A 24,915-nucleotide genomic window follows, 5' to 3' on the forward strand; every position below is an offset into this window, starting at 1 on the left:
ACAAAGGACAGATTTATAACCCATATATCTGAATATTTACCTTACATCTTCCATTTCAAAGGAATAAAATGAGAAGCATCAGCTGGGGAAGGTGAGTGAGGGTGGAAAATGGAAAAAATGGCATTTAGTTTAGTGAGGAAAACGTATGTTTGTGAATGTTTAACGTCTTTGAAGTCCCATTATGCAAAAGTGTAGGGTGATGAAGACTATTACAGACTGATTGCACTGGGCGTTATAAATAATTTTACGCAAATATATTTCTATATTTAGTTTAGCACTAAAATGAGTGGCATGAAGGGAAGGAACATACAAAAGAGAAAAAGAAAGACAGACACATGGTGGAGGGTTCCTGATTAGCCAATTTGTTTTTCAAGTCAAATACTGATAATACTGATAATTTCTTCAAATGATCTCATAATTAAATCCTTTGATACTACAGGAAATGTCCTTGAAGGGGACCATTTTATTAAAGTCAAAATGAAAAAGCATTTGTAACATATTTCACTGCATAGTTTTAAAACAAGATACTAAAAAAAAAAAAAAAAAAAAAAAAACCTGACAAATACAAGTAAATGTTTGGGAATTTCAGTAACTCTCTAGGTCATGGATCACCCCTACTAACATTTGACCTTAAGGCATCTGGCTTAAGACAACTACCCAGGGTCTGATTACTTTCTTGGTGCTGAAGGGCGATTCATAACCTAGATCTCTGGGACATCTATGGAGAAGACAAATATTTCGAGAAGATGTTGAGCTACTGAAGGGTTTTAAAATTGCAAAAGTTTTTAATATTTGCCATTCAAAAGATTAATTCTCTTGTGCTGAAGAACTTGGACATGTAGCCTGAAACTCTGATGTGTGTAATGGCATTTCACAACTCACAACTGCATTTGTTTGTTTTTTGTTTTTGTTTGTTTTGGGAGAAATACTACTTCTTTTCAGTATAAATTCACCAGTATGCCCAGCACAACATAACTCTCTATATGTGTGAATATAGTCTTAAGGTTTTGCTACAGATCAGATACTTGTTTCATTTCTACAGTAAGTAGAATACATTAATGCTTATTAATTATCAATGCTTTGCTAAAACACTAACACAGACCTCTCCCAAGATGCACTTTTCACATATTTTGACAGCTCTGTGGCCCTCCTGTGAGTACAGAATTTGCTGGGTTGAGGTGGAGGTCAGAGTCTGTGACCTGTAACACCTAAAGATGTGTGTGTAAGTCACACAGCCGTGACCTGCTCCCAGACACCTCTCTCGCTCTCTTCTTTCTCTTGCTTCTTCTTTCCCAGAGTGACATATGCAGCACGCAGCACCTTTTTTTGTGGGTGCGAGCCCTCCCAGACACCTCACTGGGGAAGTGTGAAGGCAGACATCACCTCTGTCTCACAATGACATCTCTCTGACTTTATAGTCTGTCTTTTGTTTTATCTTTGTCTTTTCTTGTTCTCGGTTTCACAATATTTTTTGCTTTTCCTTTCTGAGCTTTGTAATAAATATAAAAAATGATGTTTTATTAACAAAGTTTGTGAGGAGCACGTTCAGATAATTAACCTACAGTACGTAATTAACACGGGAGGAGCTCATTCAGTTAATCAACTCAATTAGCATCAGGAGGTATATATACAGCAGACTTACCTCTGTTCTATGACAGTTTTCCAGCATCCCTCCACCACCCCATCTCCTCACTTCTAACTATTCCTATCCCAACCTGGGATGGAGTACTCTAGGTTCGGGCCAAATTCTGAGCTCGGAGCCCTCCCCTCGGACAGCACGCCAAGTACGCATAACCTTTACTCTATTTAATTATATGCAAGTGTGAACTAGTGAAACACTAATAAACATGCCAATTTTTTCCTGACAGTGTCAGGAAATATAATCTGCCATGGATCATTGTCAGATACTTGCTGGTTTTGTGGTCAAATACCAGAGGGATGTGGTTCAACGTGACGTTGCTGACTCACACAAGCATGCGTGAAGAGACTCGGGTGATGACAGAGAGATGGACAGACACAGAGAAGGGAGTGAAGAGATGAAGGATGATGGAGCAATAGAAAGGGAAGGCCATATGGCAGATTTTGGGAGGGTGTGTGATGTGCGTTGGTGGATGGGAGTGCTGGAGGACTGACCTATGCAAACATTCTCATCGTCCAGCTCTGCTGAGGCATTGCGGTAGTATCCAAGCTTGCACAGTTGGCAGTGCTGCCCTCTAGTGTTGTGCTTACAGCTCACGCAAATGACGGTGTTTAGCACCTCGATGTAACTGCAGCGACTGGAGTGACTGAAGCATTCGCAGTCTTGCAAAAAGGGGAGAGAGATGTGGCTGTGTTTAGGGTAAGTGTGTGCGAGTCGCGGCGGCGCTGCAGAGGAGGGACACCATGGCATGCGAGGTTTGGATGGTCTGAAACAGCGGTAGGGTGGCAGGCACTGCCATGGATGCAGCCAGTGGTGTTAGATGTACGATCACCTTAAGATGAATGGAGAAGCGGTGTTGTTATTAGAGTTCGCCTCGAGCACACCACAGCAATGGAGAGGAAAATAAGAATAGGAATGCCACATGGAAATCAAACACGAGTAGATGTAATTTTCAACCTCGACAGAAGGCGAGTGCAATTTGAAATTTACATCTACAGTATTTATATTCTATTGCTCATGGAGAGTTGTCTGAAATAAATGATGGAAGGGTGTAGTGAAGGAGCTGGAACTTTCAAACGTGAGAATAAAACAATGGCTTCTATTTTCTATGCCCCCGAAATAACAAAGCCTCTCAGGTCGAAAACGGGTACACAAACTGTATCCTCTCCACAGAACTACTGCCATAAAAATGAAAGACAAAGCACTTTTTTCAGTATTGATTCTGTCAGCTCCAAAATGAGAAATAGCTCAACCAAATCAGAAATAACTTCCTATCTATTTCCCCACAGCCTCCAAAGAAACCAAACAACGTTTATCCAGGACCCGCAAGGAGTCTGTCCTAGTTTCAAAGTGAAGTTGAATCTCAATGCACGGATGCTGCTCTTGGCATAACATAACAAAGTGGCGCCCTGACCTGCCAGGGACACTTGGTCAACCAACTGGCCAGAACCCTCAATTCAACGGGTCTGACAGATCTTCTCGTTCATAAAGCCTCCATGTCCTTCCCTCCTGAGATGATTCCAGGGCTTTTGGGAGAAATGGAGGGATTCTCATTATCAACATCTGGATTGAGGTCAGGCCTCCTCAGCAGCCTTTTCCCCCGTCCCCCGACTGGAGTCGTCGAGACAGACATATCTCCTGAAAAGCGATCTCTAAAGCTGCCTGGATATGTCAATCATTCTGTCTGAAAAATGTTTTAGACGGCCCACTTTAACAAAAAAAATGTACAGGCTTCTCGTCTGTAAGCCACTGTGGAGTTATATCAGATTCAATGTTCTCATCCAAACTCGGATCAGCAACATTGACTATACACAACACATTAATCCGACAGAGTCAACATGATGCTTCCCCTTCTGATTTATCAAGTAAAATCTTTGCCTCCTCGAATTTCAAAGACTCGTGTCCCAAAAGCATTCGGGACAGAGTTTCCATGCTGATTCAGGATGGAGTTAATTAACAAACTAGTAATATAAACAAATTAATCAATAAAGTAAATACAATAAAATCTTTTTAATGGTACTATTATATTATGCAAAGTGGGAAAAGTAAGGTCAGGGATAGGTGTTCTGCAAGTACAGAAAGTACAGGACTCACTCTGGATTCATTCAGGGGATGGTGGTGGGGGGTAATTCGGATGACATACACTGACACAGTAGTGAGAGGATATGAATCGAGTCCTCCTACCTCTCTTACTGTTTGCAACTTGTACAGAAGGAACGGTTGACAAAGCAACTTGAGGAGCTACTGGACAAAATAAAGACAAAATAAATTAAATGAAAACATTAAATCAACAGAAACTCTACATTTTATTATGAACATTAATGTTCATACCAAAAGAAGAATGAAGTAGAAAGAATGCAGACTATTTAAATCCAGTTTCTCTGTCATAAATGATAAAAATAGACAAAAATGTGCACAGTGCACGTTCCATTCCTTGCAGCTGTTGTGGTTTGGAAGTTTCAACGGCTCTGGAAAACAAAAAGCCTGCATTGCTGGCAGAAACTGCTCAGCTGGCATTAGCGTATTTGAGCTTCCCAGGCTTCTTGTGTGAGAGCACGTAAGGCTTAGATCCCTACGTCCCGCTGCCAGTCCGACACAACAGCAGAACAACAGGGCTCAGAACAATCCCAAAGTTATCAGCTTATCATGCATTCACAAATCAACCCAAGTTTCAATGAGCACTATGTCCTTTACTAACCTCCAACCCCCAATTCAATCAAAACCACTGTTTATACAGGCATGCTGTTTGCATGATGTTTCTCTTTGGCCATCTTTCTGCGCAATGTATTAACTTGAATCAGTATATTTAAACAGCCATGAAAACTCCCTAGTAGGGCTGAGAAAAGATTGAGAGGGCCCAAGAGAGAGCGTCATTCCTAATTAAAATGGAGGGCATAATGCTTTAAATCATCTTCATGTCTTTATGGCTGTTCAGCTTGTTTCTTAGAAATGCTGATTGCTCAAAAATCTCACAGCTTTCAGACATGTCAGAAACTCGTACGCGAAAGAGAAAAAGCAAAAAGAACATGTTTGTCCATCTGGAATGAGTCAGTATACAACAAATGTACAAAAAAGACTAGTTGTCAGCAAACTTCTGCTGGATCTGTTTCACTCTTATAGCAGTCTAAAAATTGTTCTGTGAGTCAGATCAAAGGAAATTTTATCCAAGTTGAAAAATATACCCTACCTTGATTTCGGTTAGCGACACCTAGAGATGAAATGTTCTGCCGAACTGCATGCAAGCAGGAGAAATCAGGTGTTAATTGAATGCACTGGCTGTCGAATGTCAGATGCACTAAGACGGGTCAAGTTTGGACTCATGTACACATAAACAGCTACACACATCTCCAAATGGGTCATTCATAAAGTTGAGCTGATAGGCTCGATGAGGACAAGCAACCAATGGACCAATCACAGGTCATCTCTAGAGATTGTATGTAATTGAGCTGTGTTTTTTGGCTTACTCTATATTAATACATGGGAAAGATGGCTGACAGAGATGAAGGGAAATTGTGTCAGTGTTTCGGATGCACCATGTGAGACTGGATTGTGCGCACGTGTAATCATGGTTGCTTGAGATACTTGTTAAATTCATCAAATTGATTTATTTGAAGTGTGCTTCTGGATGAATAAAAGCTGACAATTGAAATTATGATCTGATGGGAATATCCTTATAATTACATACAATTAATTTCCTTAGATGCGGAAATATTAAGACTGGGAATGGGGCAGTCTCTCAGTCAACCTCAGAGGCAGCACTAAAGCGAAAGGACCAAACCAAACGTTCCTTCCCTCCAACACAAACATGGTTAAGTCCCTTATGTGCTGCTTCACGGTTGACCTCAGTGTGTGGGAAAAGTGTGTAAAACGAGGACAGGGTGCAGGAATTCCAGTGAGGACACGTCTATGAATTTGAATTTTAAAAAAAATTCACCAGGGACATAGCATGGTGTTTGGGGACTCGGAATGCATGCAGGCGCAGGTTACTGACAGAGGAAACCCATCTTGAAGACCCATTATGAAATGGCCTCTATGTCCAATCACATTGGGAGAAAAGACTCTTTTTCCATGTGATTCGGGGAATTCCGTGAAAATAACTATGAGTTTTCAGTTCAAGCTCCAGTAATATTTTATGATAGAAATTAAAGATGAAAAACAAATAAATAATTGTTCTTGTAAGATTAATAAGATAATGTTAGCTGAGGGTGTTTCAACATTGTAAAGTGTTTCTCTTTCTTTAGATTAGTGTTTGGCATTTCAGCATCACCTCATTAGTTGAAGATTTGTTTGTTTTATGATATTCAACCTCATTAAAACACAAACAAGAAAAAAAAAGAATGTTTTTACAATTATTTCAAAATGTGATTAGGCATTAATTTGTAATTAAAAAAAAACCAATTTGGATCCATCAAACTAATCTAATATTTGGAGAAACACTTTTTTCCCACAACTCTTTTCATAGAGGTTTTCTGTCTCTTTATTTTTAATCCAGTTAGACACAAAGAGTGAGAACACAACAATGAACAACCATTGGAGTTACTATCAGTTTGGAAGCTATCAGCCCTCAGAGTGAAGGATGAATCCAGTTGTCCTCTTTCATCACATTACATGACACTCACACATGCAGAAGCCAGTGTCATGATACCCATGGGACAACGTTGAGCACTTTATTATTGATATAAAATGTGTTCTGTATTACCAAGTGATTAGGAGTGATGCTCATCACATCTGCTCTTCATTAATGTTTTTGTTGGTGAAAATTTGGATAAAAATTGGATAAATAAGAAGTGACAGCTTTTAATCAATGACATCCCAGTGATGAAATGCAATCCTGTACAGCCAAAATCTCATCTTAAAATATTAATTTTGCTCTAATGCCTGCATTAGGCAATTCTGGCAGGCTTAATAAACTTGAAATAGAATTGGGAAAAGTCAATAAAGAATTCAATTACCCTCAAGCAACTCGGAGGAAACTGCAGTGTTTTCTTTTTCAGTCTCGGGCAAAACATCTCCGGCCTCAAGGACTCTCTTTACAAGCTCTCTCTCTATAGATTTTATGAAAGGGAGAGAATGGTGTTTATAATTGTTATAGTGATGGTCAGTGGACAGTTTTTATGGCTTCAGCTATGTTTTGGTGCTAAAGTATCATCAAACTGTTCAGGACCCTAGTTGTACTGTGAGTGTCTCATCTTTGTGTCTTTCTGGATGGAGGTGTGTAAATTCACTATGAGGGACAGTGAGTGGATGTTCATGTTGATGATTGCATAAGAAATAATGGAGTGAGCCCATGCAGAAATGGCACAGCACAGGCCATGCTTTACAGCCAAAGACAAAACACACTTGAGGAGAGTGTCCACTTGGTTTAACGTACATTTCTGATTAAAAGTGCAACTTGTAGCGCAAGTTTTTTGTTCACTAATTTCTTCTCAACAAATGTTCATTGGTAACACTATATTGTATGAATAAATCAGTACAATATGAATATTGTAATACATATAAAATCCTTATCAACTCATGTAATAATTCCAATGTTCATTTTTGAATATTTGATTTGTGCAATGTTACCTCATATATCTTTGATATGTTATACCAATCTATCCAAAGAGGAAATGTGTATATTTGTCCTGGACCCAAGAGAAGTGAAGCGTATGGAAATATTCAAGGCTTTACATGCATTCTGACTTGTTCAATATCTCTGTGGCTCCAGTTTTCACATTCAACCTCCCTGCACCTGTAACTCTATCTGTCTGCTGACTTATGAGGCCCCTGGCAGGACCAGATAATACCAGATAGACCTGCATTTCTCATATTAAAATGATATTCTCCCCTTTCTGCTTCTAAGCCCCTATCTTATTATGTGGCAAAACTGCTGTTTGCTAGACACATCTTATCTTAACCCTGTTCTAATTAACTTGCACAGTTGCACAGTTTATAATCAATAGGTCCAGTGAAAATCAGAAATTAACGTTTAACCAGAAGTGTACTTGAGGTAAAGTGAGAAGCAAAGCTGTTCATCTCGCACTTCCTGTTGATTTAGATCTATGAGTTTGTTTACTTACTAACTGGACCAACGCTATTTGGCAGACCTAGAAGAGAAATGAGAGAAGAGATTATATTAGTAACAGTATATATCAATAGCAATGGCAACAAACAGCAATTTTAAAATGTAATAAAAAGTGCAAAAATTATAATTTTTAAAAAAATGAAAAGCAATAATTACATTTTACATTCTATAAATATATATTTCCATAAAAATACTTAAATGAAATAATCATAACACAATAAATATTAATCATACACATAAATAAATATTGATAAAAAACACATACAATGCACATAACATGTAACATGTTCACACTTATAGTTCGGTTCGTTTGGTCCAGACCAAAAAAAAAAAACAAAAAAAAAACCTTTAGTCCTAGTCCGCTTAGCATTCACATTTGCACTTTAACACCATATAGGGATTCATTCACAACCTGATTGGTCAGCTTTTATGACGTTTCGAGACGGAACTTCCCGAACATCCAAACCAATGCTGTGTGCTGGGCTAAATTTGCTCGTTGTATGTGTGTAGCCTACATATGATGGTGTCTACATAAAATGTGTAATGGAGTCAAAACAATGGCAGGAATCCCTGTGTCACACACACAAACGAAGATCTGCTGCGAGGAACCATGTTTCTGATACTTGTACCAAACTGTGATGGGCAACATCATGACTATGACGAGAAAAAACAGGTATGCGTGAGCATTCCGTCCTTTTTAGGGTTGCATCTTGTGACATCATGTCCCGTTTTTGGTTCGTTTACATGCCTATGGTCCGTGTTGCGTTCAAATTTGATTCAAACCACACCAGAGTTTGGACGGAGACATCTTTTCAGCGGTCTCGGCCCACTTGTTTGGTGCGCACCAGGGTTCGCATGGTAGCGTTCACACTTATTAAAATGGACCGCACTAACAGGGCAATCGCACCAGGGTTAATTTTAATTAAACTAAAAATGCCAAGTGTGAACACACCCATAATCTGGTTTTTATGTAATAAAATAGTTTGTAGTGTACTTCTGGACTGTCTCTCACTATACTTGCTACAGAACCTGAAAAAATAAACAACCTTAGTAAAACAACCATTTCAAACAATTGATGACAGCAGAGAACCCCTCTAGGATAATTCATAAAAAAAAACACAAAGCAAATCTAAAAGTAGGAACAGGTTCAAGTATTATATCTGCATTCCTAATAAATAAAAATAAACCCAAAAATGGTGAGGTATAAGATTTGGTGCTACGTTTCAAACAGACCATTTGGAGAGCAGTGAATGAAGATTTTCCTTTGAACGATGGAGAACTCTTGGTGAGCTGAACTCACGCCCCTGCAGTGTGCCATTGATCTAGTGTGCGCCATCTAATCTCTCTCCCTGATCTCTGCTTCATATGGACAGTTAAGAGTCAAATTTATGACCTTTGGAAGGAGGGTTGAGAAATCACTTGGAAAATAGGCACCTCCAGGCACCTCCAACGAACATGTGTGAAGACTGAGACAGAAAGATAGAAGACGGAAAGGAGTAGAGAGGACAACCTGCATAAGGAAACATAAACTATAACATCATGCTTTTGCATTACCATCTATTATGCCAATACCAAAGAGAGATCGGTATCTGCCAATACCTTGATTTCATTGATGATTTCATTGATGAAATCAAGAGAGAAATCTTTCACACTTCACAGAAGACTTAATGTAAGCTCAAATATGCAAACTATAGCACATGGGAGTTTTACTTGCTTACTTTTTGTTAAAAAAAAAAAAATTTTTCACTGACCCCTATAGCACCTCCTTGTGGCCTCATGGGGGTCCCAATACCCCAGTTTGAAAACTCCTGCTTAAGAGTAAATATGTTCTATTTTTTGATATGGCAACAATGCAATAGCACTAAGTTTTTTATTTATTTATTTTAATTCAAAGGAGCGCATCCTAAATGAAGGTCCGGGTAAAAATGTCCCCCTCAGAAAGTCCCTGCTTGCGAGGTACTACTTTTTCAATGTTCAGGAACTTTCGGGGGTGGGACTTGGGCACTGAACATGCTGATTGGTTGAGTTCATGCCGCATTTTGATTGGTTGACTCCACGCAGCATTTCATTTCAACCACCATTTTTAAAAATCTGTTGCGGTGTGTGTAGTCCTACATCACCGGACTAATTTGCCTAATCTTCATGATACTTTAGACTGCAGTGGAAACGCAGAAAGAAACAGGTCTGGGGGGAAAAAATTGGGACAAATTGTTCCGGGTAATTTCGGTGGAAATCTCTATGATATTCTGGTCCATAGATACAGTAAGGCTTGGTTCCCTCTTTCAATGTCTTTTTTTTTTTTCTTGAACTTCATCATGGAAAAATTACAATGATTGATGCTGCATCTGACACCACAGAAACAAATACAGACGTCTCTATATACTCTAAACAGCATCAACAGTGTAACACAGCACCTCTCATAGCACATTGTCCGCTCTCTTTGCTTTAAATACAGTCAGGCTTTTAGTCATGGTTCTCATTCATCCTCACGATTCATGTAAGTGCTATACAACCTCATTTTTATTTTTATTTATTTATTCACCTCTCCTCTTTTGAGTTGGACAGTCGTCTGCCTGAGACGGACACAAAATATCAAGTGTCATATCATTAGATTATCTTTCAATCAGAGCGGTTTTCAGCCCCCCTCACCTGCTGGAACTCTCCATTATGTCAGAGAGCAGGAATCAAATTGTGAAGCCTGATGCAGAAACACATTAGGCTGCTTATGTTTATTGCACACTCCATTGATTTTTACCATCTGAACTTCTGCACTCTGGGGTCACTCGAGTCTCCAGGATCAACTGATAATGGGCAGGAGTGTGTGCTAAATTAATATATATCCAGGAGGATTTTTCCAATTTTCCTGTACCTGATTTATGTTATGTTGTCATCTTTTATGCTATTGTATGTTTAACACACCTAAAATGACTGAATGAACTCTCTACACTGTCAGAAAATGTTTGCAAAAATTGTACCTTTAGTAGCTTGTGTAGCTAACGTGTTAATTTTGACAGCGCTAATATATATATATATAGCGTTCAGCGTCAGTTCAGGCAGGCCGCGTAGTCAAGCTCAGCTATCAGCTGATACCTATTCAGACCTAACAGCTGATCCGATTCCTAAGCACTCAATTGGTCCCTTTCAAACAGGGCGCCGTATTTAAATCCATTTTCAGTCTGTCTGCTTGCCTGCTTCCACTGCATTGCTTGCAACCCACCTCCTCCCCTAGCTCCTCCTTTAACTTCTGTTTAACTTAATCAGTGTCATTCTGTTGTCGTTGATGCATGCTCTGTTCTCAATGGGGGATTTGTTTTTTGCTGCTTTCCCAGTTTAAATGAGAGATGTCCCCAGAAGCTGCTGCTGTTCCCTGACTAGCTTTCATGGAGCTCATGAAAATGATGGGTAACTCAGAACAGAGCCATACCGACAAATGTAACTTTAACAATCATGCAAATAAAATTTGAAAATTTTGACTAAAAGAATTGTCTGTTATTTTTGACTCAAGTGGTCCTGACTGAAATATATACACACATATATACACACACACACACACACACACACACACACACACACACACACACACACACACACACACACACACACACACACACACACACACACACACACACACACACATGTCTGGTTCACTATCTTTGTGGGGACTCTCCATAGACGTAATGGTTTTTATACCGTACAAACTGTACATTCTATCCCCTTACACTGCCCCTGCCCCTAAACCTACCCATCACAGGAAACATTCTGCATTTTTACTTTCTCAAAACAACTCATCCGGTGTGATTTATAAGCCTTTTGAAAAGTGGGGACCGCTGGCTGGTCCCCACAATGTAGGTGATCTCAGGTTTTACTATTCTTATGGGGACATTTGGTCCCCACAATGTAATATAAACAAGGGCACACATACACACACACACACACACACACACACACACACACACACACACACACACACACACACATACATACATACATTATATATATATATAGCAGTGTGTGGGACTTATTCCACATTCCTTCTATTCATATTTTAGACAAATCCTTCCTTGATTTGTGCAAATCCACCTTTCCACAAATTAATAAGACCCTTTTCTCACAATCAAGCAATTATGCCATCAAAATACACCTACGATGTTATATGAACCGGCACAGAATGATAAAGAATAGTCAGTCTCTTGGGGGGAAAATCCATCCACACACACCTAAACACATGTTATACTGACAGTTAATTTTTCAGGCTTCCTCCCAGAGGTTGACGGGACGTAATTAACCCAACCTGGGCAAGATACCAGATCTGTCCTGCCCTACATAACACACTCACACGCCTGCCAAGTCATCCAGCTTGAGGGATTCCCGCTGGACGGCATGGAAATTGTGACGACTTCCTTTTTTCTCATTTGAAAGACAATCTGTTCCTTAACCGCCCACTTCCGTCGCCAGCAAAAGGACAAACCCCTCTATGATGCTTTATTTCATGTTTCATGTTGGAAACGGAGCTAGTTGAATTGCTGGTGGCCTCATTATTGTTGTTCTAGTAGAACAACTTCCTGACCTTCACATAGTCTCATCTGTTTGCTTTTTCCGTCCACCTGGACTTTCCGGCAAAGCTTATCTACAATATTTCTACCCTAGGCAAAGTTTGTAATTACTTTCCCTGGCCACTTACATCTCATGGCCATCCATCATCCATTTTCAACACGGATGTGAGCCGTGACATACACAAGCAACCGTGCGGCTCAAAACGTAAGGAAATGACAATCCACACCGGTAGAACTTGTCGGCCAACCTCTGCTACAGTAACGGCACCTCCATCTGAATGTCTTACAGGGCAGAGTGAATAGATTTGTACGGGAGATGGCAAGTATGAAAAAGTGCCTGCGATGAGTCACAGTCACAGTTAAGATTCTGGGAATGCGACACACGGCGGAAAATCCTGTGATGGAAGAAACAAATATTTGAAAGAGAGATTACCGTTGCGGCAGCACAGAGAAAGATGTGGAAAAGGCAGAGTAAACAACCCAGGTCTCATGGGGGAATAAGGAGAACATAACACAAAATAAAGAAAGAGAAAAAAGACAGAAAGAGAGAGGGAGCGTAATATGCTTTCGGAGTTGACACTACAAGAGTCAAGATGGAAATGGTAACTGTGGTGGTTGTGGAGGATATGCAGCCAGGGTGGAGATGTTAAAATGAATAATTAGATAACACAAATGGTACAAAATAACTCTCCTCTTCTGGGAGAAGACAAGATGGCCACCTGGCCCTTCAGATAACACTAATTAGAGCATCCGTACGGGCAGTGGAATGAGGATCGAGGACACGCTTAATTACACTTCAAGATCGTCCATGTTACAAAACAAGAAAGGCAAACATCTTCTATAGGACTGAGCACGTTCTAAGGCGGGAACTGTCTTCCTCACTTCCTCCTTGAGTGTATGCTTTTCCTATAAGAAAGTTTGCATGTCTGAGGATGGCAGGTGGGGGAGGAAGGGTACAGCTGTTATAGTTTCAGCCCAGGAACGAACCATTTGATTCAAGGACGCCGAACAACGGCAGGCGAACACACTGACATCTGGCAGCCCTTTACTTATGTACACTAATTAAAAAACAAAACCAGCCATCAGTCGTACACTACGGCACCGCTGATAATAATTTACTCTCATTGCGACTGTCATCTCCAGATGTGTTGGGCTGTCTTCGTTAGCTAGGCTGAACAGAAGTAAATGAGGTATTATGAATCTCCTCCCTCGGTGGATCTCGCTCAAGCATGATTTCCATGGCTTCTGTTGTGTGCTGAGTGGAATTTTGTATCCAAAATTAAATGTTAAAAAGCTGTAAAATCAATAAGTCGCATAAAAGCATATATCATGTTCAGCTTTTATCTTCACGGACTGAAGCCGAGGTCAATGAGGAGCGATAAAAACCGTTACTGAAACTGTGTCGGGACACATCTCTCTTTAAGTGCTTTGATCGCGAGTAATTTACAAGGCCAGACCGGTTTGATTTGAAGTTTCATTTGCACAGTTTAATCCTGCCAGGACAAGAGGAATTAGTCAGTTCTCTGTACAGAAGTGCTATATTAAACCACAGAGTATTACTCAGCAGAGACGTGGAAAACAATTAGCATTGCTTGCTAATCCTCCCATTTTTAAACTTTAACAGGGGCTTGCTGATCTTATGTGCGTGAACCATACCAAATGCCATTGCTTCACTTGGGAACCAGCAGGCACAGTGCAGATCAGACCTTATTTTCACTCGTGTCGTGAAACCCTACATCAATCTGACAACCCATAAAACACACAAACATTAGTCAAGTTTAAGAAGGCATTTTAGATTCAGATCAGCACGGGCCAGAACATTGTGTGTGAGTCCCATTGCCGCCTTTTCCAGGAGGGAGAAAATGGGGGCGCCCTCATCACTTCCCCTCTCTTCGAGATCAGAAATGGTCTGTCACTGCTAATTCTCTAACTGATCGCTCACCGACTCGCCGTTCTGATGTGAAGCGAGAACCTAGCTACTTCCCAGAAGTCTGAGCACGCTTTGACGAAGAGTGATATCCAACACTCTTTCATCAATCTCAAGCTCTTTTCTTGATTTGTCTGACCCACTCGGACTAAGAGGAACTACTCTGCCTTCCAACGGACACAAAAAAGGAGAACTAACACTACATACAATAAATGACCAAACTACAAATTACTCATCATTTAAATTAGTAAAACTGCAGTCAAGATACCTGTATCTATTAAAAAACAATGTATCTATATATAATATCTCTCACAAAACAAAAATGTGAATAAAAATAAAAATTAGCTTAAACTAAGAAAAAACAATAAAAATAGAAAATGCAATTTTTTACAAAGTGACAATGAAAAAAAAAAACTTTGTTGAAAGCATTGTGATAAACAGTAGCACTTATTTAAATACATATTTTGCTTCAATAAAAAGAAGACTGAAGCGAGAGAGCAATACACTGTTAGCAGTAAAAAAATTAAAAAAGCACAACAATGCAACCTGTAGTAAAAAAGATGCTATTTGTAATTATTTACGTTTGTCTCCATTGCCCTACCGCATGGTATCAAGCACAAAGAACTGTTGTAAAATCAGCTGCAATTGGTTTTAAATCGACAAACTGCTTTTCTTCTGTTTGAAATATTAATATTATTGTTTAATCTAATTATTTTTAATCCAGAGGGAATGTTCTAAGAGCCTGTCTTTTACCGCATTATTATGTTATGGACTTCTCACTCTCCTCACACAGGACCATAATAAGGGGTTTAAGGTGAGGCTGTGTTTTATAGTGGGTCCAGAGTCTGCACTGTCTTTTTTTTAAAATAATGTCCTGTCAATCTCAGTCCTTCAAAACACTCCACCGGCTCCTAGAGAGTCATGAGGTACAACAGCTGCCAGAAGGCATGCGTTGCTCCCCTTATACACACGGAGGGACACACCTACGGACACACATGCACGGACAGACACACACGGACGGGCGCACGCACGCACGCACACACACACACACACGCACCCCCCCCCCCCCACACACACACCTTCTAACCTGCTGAAGACTGAAAAGAAAGTTTTGGCATGCACACAGTTTCTGTGCATGCTAAGGTCATATCTGTGATATGTGCTGCTGCTTTAGTCCCAGAAGCATATGTTGAGTGCTAGTTTATTTCAGGGCAAACATTCTGTGTGTTGGATTGAAGGCTCTGTCTTCTGTCATTTGAAATAAACTGCAGTGGTGGTGTAGTCCCCAGGCTTACAGACAGCACTGGTTTTATAAAGGCTAACTGTCCTTCTTTATAGTTCTAACATTTGATATGCGCTGTTTTCTGTGAAAGAAAGGTCCTACAAGTGTTCTGCGTCTTTCTGAAGGGTAAACACTCCTTAAAGGGATAGTTCACTCAAAAGTAAATTTCTGCCATCAGAATTTTATTCTTCATTTCAATGGACAAAAACAAATGAAACCTTATTCAAAATATCTCATTTTGTGCCCCACAGAAGAAAGTAAGTCATAAAGGTTTGGAATGACATGATGGTGAGTAAATGATGACAGCTTTTACATTTTTTAGGTAAACTATCCCTGTAACCAATAGCATGGTTGCTTGGGCACTTCCATGCCATTGCTGTCATTAAAGCTAAAGGACATAACAAATAGAAAATAATGTTAACTTTTCACTGAAATGGTAAATGGTGGTAATCTTTTTTTTTTTTTTTTTTTTACTTTGTAACCCATTTTATACTATGGATAAGAATACCATGGTACCACCACAATTTTTGGACTTGGTCACTACATCTGTAGTAAACAATAATGAGCATTTAGTTTGTAATTTAACATAACTAATTCAAATATTAAATATGTCTGATAGCCCTTCTTAAAGTTGAGAAGTTACTGTGATGTGTCAGAGTTCCTGTGAGGACCTGGTTTTAAATTGGAAGTAGGGTAATGGCTTCTGGGGAGACACCATGAGCGCATTGTGAAAGGTAGGACATCAGTAAGAGAGATGGTTTATGGTCAGAGTAAAAGGACATGTGAGCCTTGTTATCCACAAACATAGAGCCCATATTGTTCTTTCCAGTAAGTGGAATGGGAATGTGTGTGTGTGTGTGTATACACTCACAGATATTTGCTGTGCCCTTGGGGATGGGGAGATAGGATCCAGCGCTCCAAGCTCTGGCCTGATAATTCCTCTTACAGCGGCCACAGTCAGGCCCCGTAGTGTTGTGCTCACATTCGCAAGTGAGTTTCTCTTTGTCAAAGATGCAGCTGTTGGCATGAAGGTTGCACTTGCACCTGTCACGGTAAAAAAAAAGGAAATAAAACATATGCCCTTGTGGATTTTCAATTGTGGAGTTCAATTACACCCGAGAGGGGAGAAAAAATTGGAACCAGCACTTAGAGACCAGAGTGACCTTGTAAATCATTTGCATTTCAAGTAAATGTGCATCTGCATGTGGAGGTATTCTGAAGCTTCCAGAAAGTGACTTCAAAACCTTGCACACAGTGTCAAGGATTCTGCTAAATCCACATCATTATTTTTCAGGTTTTTTTTCCCTTCTCGAAAGATAGGTTATTTATAATTATCCCAAAGGAAAAGAAATAGTTACAGACAGGCCACACTTTCAAAGAGAGAAAGAAAACAGTTAAATAATAAAAAAAAATCAATTAAGTGGTGTATATTAGGCGTATATGTTGCAACTTGCACACTTCCTTATTTACATATTCACATATTCATATATATGCTGAATCACTTGTGAATGCTTTAAATCCTCAGAGGCAGTCATTCTTTAAATGTTGGTTATACATTCACTATGGCCACTGAGGACAACCCCCATGCAAGTGTCTCACAGCGAGATTTGCTCTCCCCAGTTTCCTCTCTAAGCACACAAATTGATTTTGTATGCAGAAAGTCAAAAGATGGATATTTCTGTGACACTCATGCAGTACTGATTTAAAGAAATGTGATGCGGTTAAGTGAAACTGTTCTGCAGCTAGAATTGAGTAGCTTAACTTGTTTATGTGTGTGTCTGTGTTTTTCAGTTCACCATGCAATACTGTAAATGAAATTGACCATCACTTGCGCAAATATTTTTTTTATACTCATAAACTGAATAACATAATAAACAATATGTGGTAATAAACAATATGGTCCCACTTTATATTAAGTGTCTTGGTAACACTTTACCAAGGTCTCATTTGTTGACATTAGTTATTGTATTAACTAACATGAACTAACTGAAATTAACATTAACAAAGATTAGTAAATGCTGTAGAAGTGCAGTTCATTATTAGTTCATGTTAACTAATGTAGTTAACTAATGTTAACTATTGAAACATTATTGTGAAGTGTTGCCAGTGTCTTAAACTACTATGTACTAACATTTACATTTATAATTTGATACAATGCACTTATTATGTACATACATGTTTTTACATTGTACTTATAGTATTATAAATACTTGCATGTAATTACATCTGTAATTCTTAAATTCCGTAATTACATCTATAATAACACTGTTGACCCTTCCCTTCCCTTTTAACCCAGCCTCAAACCTACCCATACCACTAAACCTGTCACTAACCTTACCCGTATCCCACCTCAGTAGCAGAAAAGGGTTTTGCAATACAACATCAACACAATACAAACAAAAGTACATTGTACTTATTTTTTGATGTAAGGGCAAATTAGTTAAAGACACCTACTATAAAGTGTGACTAACAATATAAAAGTACAATTTAATATTTGAACACTATAAACCAGTAAGGAATAATCCCCGGCTAGCTGTGCATTAAACTATTTTAATGCATGATGTGGAGGCAAAGACCATCCGATGGGAAGTGGAGGCTGGTTGTCTCCACAAAGTGCATTAAAATTGTTTAATGCACAGCTAGCCGTGAATTATCCTGCTTATACTATGGTCATTTGTCAACATTGACAACTTAAAGATGTTTTCAGTGCAATATTTGACCGGAAGGATAAAATTGCAGGTTATTTTCATCAGTTACGGCTTGTTTGTTCTAGGATTCAGCCTGCTTTCAAATCAGACACAGAGATAAAGCAGTGCGTAAGATTACATTTATTTGAATGAATAAACTATAGGATTCATTTGAATTAATTATTGAGAGAGAGATGAGAGATGGGATGTTCAGCGTATCTCTCTCTATTAACAATGAAGCTGTGAGTTTAATTCCTTCAGAATAGCGATGTAACTCCCTCATGCTGAGAAATATAATGTAGCGATTAAGTAGCGAAGCTATATTATTAATAAAAGTCGCAAGGCAGCGTTGATCACAAGTTTCGCTCCTGAATGTTTCTATGTGTGCTTTTCGCAATCTCTGCCCTCTGCGTGCAAGTGCCGTATGTGTATATGTGCTTCAATGAAAACAGTGCATTACTATAGAACGGTGATTAAACTGACTTGAAACTACCTGTGCATTAAACGGTTTCATTGCAGAATCGAGTATTCAACAGGCCATTGTATAAATATAAATAAGAAAAAAAAAAAAAAATATGGCATGAATGATAATAATAGAAATTCAACGAGAGTAAAGAAGATGAAGAAGGTAGAAAATTATTTTACTTGACTATTCATAAAGCTTGGGTTATATGAAGCAAAGTCCATCCAGAGGTGGAGGTACCCAGAATGTATTCAGATAGCAAAATAAATTAAAATTACTAAAATTACTCTGGCCCACTTGCCTGCTAATATATAAATGTATTAATGTAAATATTTTATGTAATTATTATAGCTGAAACTATTCCTTGTGGTAATATACAGCATGTCACAGATGCTGTCCATAGATATTATGTTAGAAAAAAAAATGTATTCCTTTAAAGTTGCTCAGCATGATTCTAACAGATTAAAGTAACACTGACTGTAAAAAAAAAAAAAAAAAACCTGATCAGTCTCTAGTCTTTGATCTAACTTTTTCCAGACTCATGATGTCTGCCGTCTCTCTTTCTCACAGAGGTTTACGATCTGCCAAGTGTGGGTACAGACTAGCATTATTAAAACCATTGTGTCCGAAGAGATGTACATGCAGGGGCTGATAAATGTGATGCACCGAATCACGTTTGGAAGTGACAAATGACTGCTCAGTCCCTGCACGTATACACGGGTAGAATAAATGAGGGGGCATTATTCTCCAGACACCCTGATTTGCATCTCATTATCTATAGTTTTTATTTATTTATTATTTAACAGAAGGGCATGTCAAATCTCAATATCATAGGACATCCTCTTTAAAACTGGCACCTGTCAGCCAAGCATGAATCTGTTGCTTCTGTGACATGTTAGCAAGCTTGCACACATAAAATCTGCAACCAAATAATGACATATGATGCAAATTAGTTGCTGATATTATGGTGGGTCATTAAACTGCATATAAACAGTGAGTAATAGACTTCTGAGACATATTAAAACCACACAAGAGTAAAAACCATAAAAAAGGGCTGCTTTACAGGGGCATGAAACATTTCCAGTGGGCATAGTTTTTTTCTGAATTATAAAGTACCTCATTTACTTTATTCATAAAAAACTATGCATTGCAATGAACAGCTCGCTAGCTTTAACTAACAAAGCTGGTCCAGCGACCGAGCAAAACAAAGCCATCGAGCTGCAAGGAGTTAAAGGCATGCATGGCATTCTGATTAGGCCTCCTTGTTCAGTTCAGGTGGAGGTCTCAGATTCCATGCACTGCACTTCTTGTAGCTTGACCTTCATATCCTCTTATCACCAGAAACATTTTAATCACGGTGTTGATATGAGGCAGAGCTGTGCTGCTGATGTAATGAAGGGGACACAGCAAGGGCCTGCTGGGTCCCTTTGCCGTCGGCATGGTAGCATCGCTAACAGAGACGAAACATTCTCGTTCCAGTCTGGTCACCAGGGGAGATGAGGTGCAATAGCTGCCTCAAGGAGAAGTGCAGTAAAAAAATATATTTAATTAGACTTTAATGCCAAAGCTGCTCTCCAGGGCTCCACCATAGAAACTGTCTGTCTTAATTTAGCCAGGCTTTGCCATATTCACAAATACTGGCTTGTTCTGGTAAAAGATTACGATGCATGTGCATTTTGCTTGTGTGAGTTTCCACAACAGTCTAAAATGTAGTGCAAAATACACAAAAGAGCACCACAAATGTGGTCCACATGACTTGTGCACTATACTAAGTCTTCTGAAGTCATACAATAGCTTTTGTGTGAAAAACAAAAATGCATTTTGTTATTTACTGGAAATCTTCCCCTCCACCATAGCTCTTAAATTTTGCCCTCGTCTGTGTATATTCAAACTCAGAACCTCAAGATGTGTTAAGCGACAGCTCACACAAAAATCATATATAAATTTGTCATTATTTACTCACACTCATGTCGTTCCAAACCTGTATGACTTTCGTTATTCTGCAGAAGTTTTGATGAATTTCAAAATGTTTAAAGCGTTCTACAAAATTAAGTAATGCATACAGGTTTGGAACAACGTGAGGCTGAGTAAATGATGACAGAATTTTCATTTCTCACTTGTTTCAAATTGTATAGATGCTAACATTACAAAGAAGAATATGAAGGAGGTTTTTGTTCAGTCAGCTTTGAATCTAACAGAAAAGTTTAAAGGCTGAATGTCCTCCTTGAAAGGCAGGAGGCAGAACATGCTTATAGTGATTTCTTTATTTCTTTATCTATCTTTTATTGAAATACTAGCCTGAAGCATATGAGTCTGTGACCTCCAAAATAATAGAAGCTTGATTGACATCGAAAGCACAAACAGCACTGTAGTCTCTCTTTAAATAGTCCCCCTCACAACTGCCCTCTTGAAGAAAAGAGCTCATCTTCATCAATTCATATCTTATCTGCTCTCGTACCAGTTCAGAAAACCGACAGTAAAACAGCCCCCGTTCTCTAGCCGCCTTGCGCCGTACTGACTTATCAGTGGATAATTATTAGCAATTATCTCCAAATGAAGCTTACACATGCATGGCTAGGCATGCTGATCCAACCAAAACAGGCTGAGCAAAGACAGAATGGCCTGTGAGTGAGCAAAGTAAGTGAAGTAATTATGTTCAATTAAATGTGCAGGTGTTATTGTAATAACATGGTCAAATAACATTTTAACATGGTCAAAACTCTCACTAAAATAATTGTTTGCTCCTGTCAGTGTATAAAAACCATTGTGCAAATCATTAAGATACGAGGAGTCAAACAAACTTTAAATAAATAATAAGAGTGTTGCTGAGTAACTGGGGTATTGCACAGCTTCAGAAGACTTGGAATATAGTGCACAAGTCGTATGGATTCATTTGACTTTTTAGATTACCTTTTGTGCTCCACAGAAGAAAGAAAATCATATTGGTTTGGAATGACACAAGATCACTGTTAACCCTTTTCCACCGACACGGTTCTGGTGCGAGTTCCCAGCCTTTGTCTGTTCTCAAACCGTTCTGTGCATTTCCATTGCAGAAAAGGGGGTTTCGGGCCGGAAAGTTCGATTCAACTCCGGCCCTAAAAACTTGCTCGTCTCGAAAGGACCTGGGGAGCGGGGGGCGGAGAAATACTGTTGTATGGGACGCGTTATGCATGTCACATTTGTTGTTTAAACACCTTTAGAATGATCACGTTGGTTAATCTATAAAACACGATGGGAGCCAGATCTGTCAGATTTAAGTCACTTAAGTTCATCTATTTCTCCTGAGATACATAAATGTAAGTGGCTGGTGAACTCGGAAAAGAATAGAGTAAACTTTATAGATACTGTGTACAGTGTGTAGGCTATCTGATATGAATAAAACACAAGGTCAAATTATAATTGAAAGGATTATTATTGCTGCTTCCATTGACATCAGTGTATTTAACAAACTAATTTGTTTGTTTTTTATGTTTTTTTTTTTTTTGTTATTGCCTATATGTCTGAAACCTAAATTAAACATTAGTGTAACACATACGTTGCGGGAGCGGGCGGTAATGGTCTGAAATTCGGCGGGCGCGGGCGGGAGCGGGATGAAGAAAACAGTCCCGCGCAGGGCTCTAGTGTGAATGTTAAAAGGGTTCAAATTTATCGCGTTTCGGGGGGGTGGAGTGGGGACAGATTGTAACTGAGGGGGCAATGTCATCATTAGACTGTCAGCACTGAAGGCAAAGTGCTTTGGTTCTGAAGTGGACTTGAGTCCCCAAATGTCTAAATGCAGAACTCAGGTCTGTAGCCATTCAGGTGTGGTATCTTGGGCTTTTTGAGGAACAATGGCTGCTCTTTTGAAGCAGATGGGAAAACTGCAGTGCTGTGCAGTGCTGCTTTCAAACATCCAGTTACTTTGAAAACGTTCAAACTAACATATCCTGGCCAGCACAGTGTTACATTTCTATCCTTTATCTTTTAACATCCTTCAGTAATTTTGTTCAGCAGCATCTGATCTTGCTTTTCCATTTTTTTGAAGATGTTGGCTAAATTTTGATGATGGGTTTGGTTGACGTAGGGTGCTTTTGGGATTTTGAGTAAGGGCTGACTGTTTCTCGTCTTTGTAGTTCATGCAATCCTGTAGGCTTCCCCTATTTTAGATAGATGGTTCAAAATTGTTTCCTCAAATATTAAAAATAACCATGTTCTGATTCCTCTTTCTAGGATGCCAAGTTCTTAGACACCTTTGTTTCTTTCCGTTCTGATCTACTTGGCCATCTGCTGCCACACTTCTGATAAACAAGCTTCAAACTGGATGTAGACACCAAACAAAATTGAAGAAGTGAATCTCTGAGGTGATTCTCTGCTTTGGTCTACAAATTGCGGCCCCTTTTCTCCATTTTTTTTTTTTTTTTTCATTTTCTGTAAAGTGTTTACTTCTCCATCCACTGTAAAGTGGTTACTTCAGCCAGTTTTGACTCTTTGTGATTGGCTGTGAGCAGTAGTGTGTCATATGCTGACAAGGTGAGGCCTGAGTACCGCACCTCACTCTGAATCTGAGATAAATGAAACAGAGCATCTTGTGCGCTGACTCTAATTGCCTCCTGACAAACACAGACAACTGCTCCGCACCACAGCATAGGAAGTGAGAAGTGGGTGCAACCTCTCCGAGACACATCTGTGCAACTATTGCTTTTTGCTAAACTGCATGTACTTGACAGCAAAGTTAGATTCAGGGACAGCTTAATGCCTTGGGAGCCGAAGATGACCATCTGAGAAACCAACTCCTCTGGGTTCAACTACTAGACACAACAATACTTACTAAAAACAGTTGATAACAACCTGAACCACATTCATCCTCTCACTCAACCGCTAATGAGTGACAAACATGACAATTCAAGTGGCCATGGTGGATATGTAATGGATATTCTGTACTTTGAAAAGAGGACAGTGGATGTTGTCTAAGGCTCTAGGCTCACAATTATCAGACGGCTTCACATTTTCTAAATATAAACAAATGTTAGCAGAATGCAGTGAGGAGCTAAATTGGAATAAATCTGAATGACCCTGAAGCCAAACATTGCCACTGAAATTACAACACTGTATCCACAATTCATTTAACAATTTAAAGAACATTCAGTCGTCCTACTTTTGTTTTTGTGCAGCAGCCACAAGCTATTACAGATTGTTAATGTAAGCCCCAAGACATTCATATTATTCAGGGGTCAGTGAACTAATCACAAGATAAAGAAAAGCTGGAGAAACTGTAGAGGCAAAATATATTCTGGGCTAATGCTGTATTCAATTCAACTTGAAAAGCCTGAATTTCAAAATGACTACTTGAGAAAGTGCAATAGAATGGCAAATGAAGTTGGACTTCCATGGAAACTTTGTCAGAAATCTAGAACATTGCACAGAGGCCAGGTGTATGACATCATGCAAAAAAAAAAAAAAAAAAAAAAAAAAAGGCAAAAGTATGAAGAAGGTTGATAAAAATAAACGAGTTTAATAAAAATGATAGATCAATAGGCTGTATGAAACTTGTGTATTGTACTGGTTATAATAAAGGCACAGTCACAGGGAGGGTTGTGAGATAAATGTCAAGGAGATTCTGCTAAAATGAAGCAAGAATATTCCTTCATTTCTCCTTGAGTGAACCTTTACAGGCACCAAAGTGTGTTTCATTTCTTTCTAGCACCTTCAATCCTAGAATAAGATTGAGAAGCTAAAATCTATCTATCTATCTATCTATCTATCTATCTATCTATCTATCTATCTATCTATCTATCTATCTATCTATGATTCGAATTTGAATTATTTTTGTTACCACAATCAAAATTCAGTTATAGAATTTAAATCTAAATCCATTCTCAATTCAATTCTGTAGTGTGCGATGGGTAAAATGAAAAAAGGACACTGAAATCATTGTAAATCAAAAAAAAAGAAGAGAAAGAAATTCCTATTCATCTGTAGATTTGTGGTTTACAACGAATCTCACAGCGCAGGCACCAGAAAAGCCCTTATAAGCCTGACAGCCGAGCTCACCACACGCCTGCCATGACCATACAGATGACATGGCTCTGTCTGATGGAGTATCGCTGTGGGAATTCGTTTTAAACAAAACTCACGAATCTGGCTTTACACAGCCAATCTGTTGTCTTGTTTCCTGTCCCTTTCACACCACTGCAGCAAACAGCTTGTGTTTCAGTATTATCATTCTGGAAAAACAAGGGTTCGTGACCTTCTTCGATTGCTGAATGTGTAGTGTGGTGGATGAGGGATGTATTTAAATCTTAATGTGTCGGGTCTGAAGGA

General features: G+C 39.0%; 1 protein-coding gene across 13 annotated transcripts in view; it reads right to left on the bottom strand.

Annotated features, from left to right (window-relative positions):
* ntng1a (netrin g1a) overlaps positions 1-24,915 on the bottom strand; it is an 89,371-nt gene that overhangs the window by 5,837 nt on the left and 58,619 nt on the right. For 5 of the 13 annotated variants that reach the window (XM_079863375.1, XM_079863377.1, XM_079863370.1 and 2 more), the window contains exons 4-6: positions 16,337-16,509; positions 7,699-7,725; positions 2,134-2,301 (exon numbers count right to left, since the gene is read on the bottom strand). In XM_079863375.1, coding sequence (XP_079719501.1) covers positions 2,134-2,301; positions 7,699-7,725; positions 16,337-16,509 — 368 coding nt within the window. Of the gene's footprint in view, positions 1-2,133; positions 2,302-3,823; positions 3,884-4,826; positions 4,872-7,698; positions 7,726-16,336; positions 16,510-24,915 lie in introns of all 13 variants that reach the window. The other 8 variants (XM_079863382.1, XM_079863381.1, XM_079863378.1 and 5 more) reach the window with 5 other exon arrangements.

Source organism: Squalius cephalus (assembly GCF_949319135.1).
Source record: "Squalius cephalus genome assembly, chromosome: 25".
Taxonomy (NCBI): Eukaryota; Metazoa; Chordata; class Actinopteri; order Cypriniformes; family Leuciscidae; genus Squalius; species Squalius cephalus.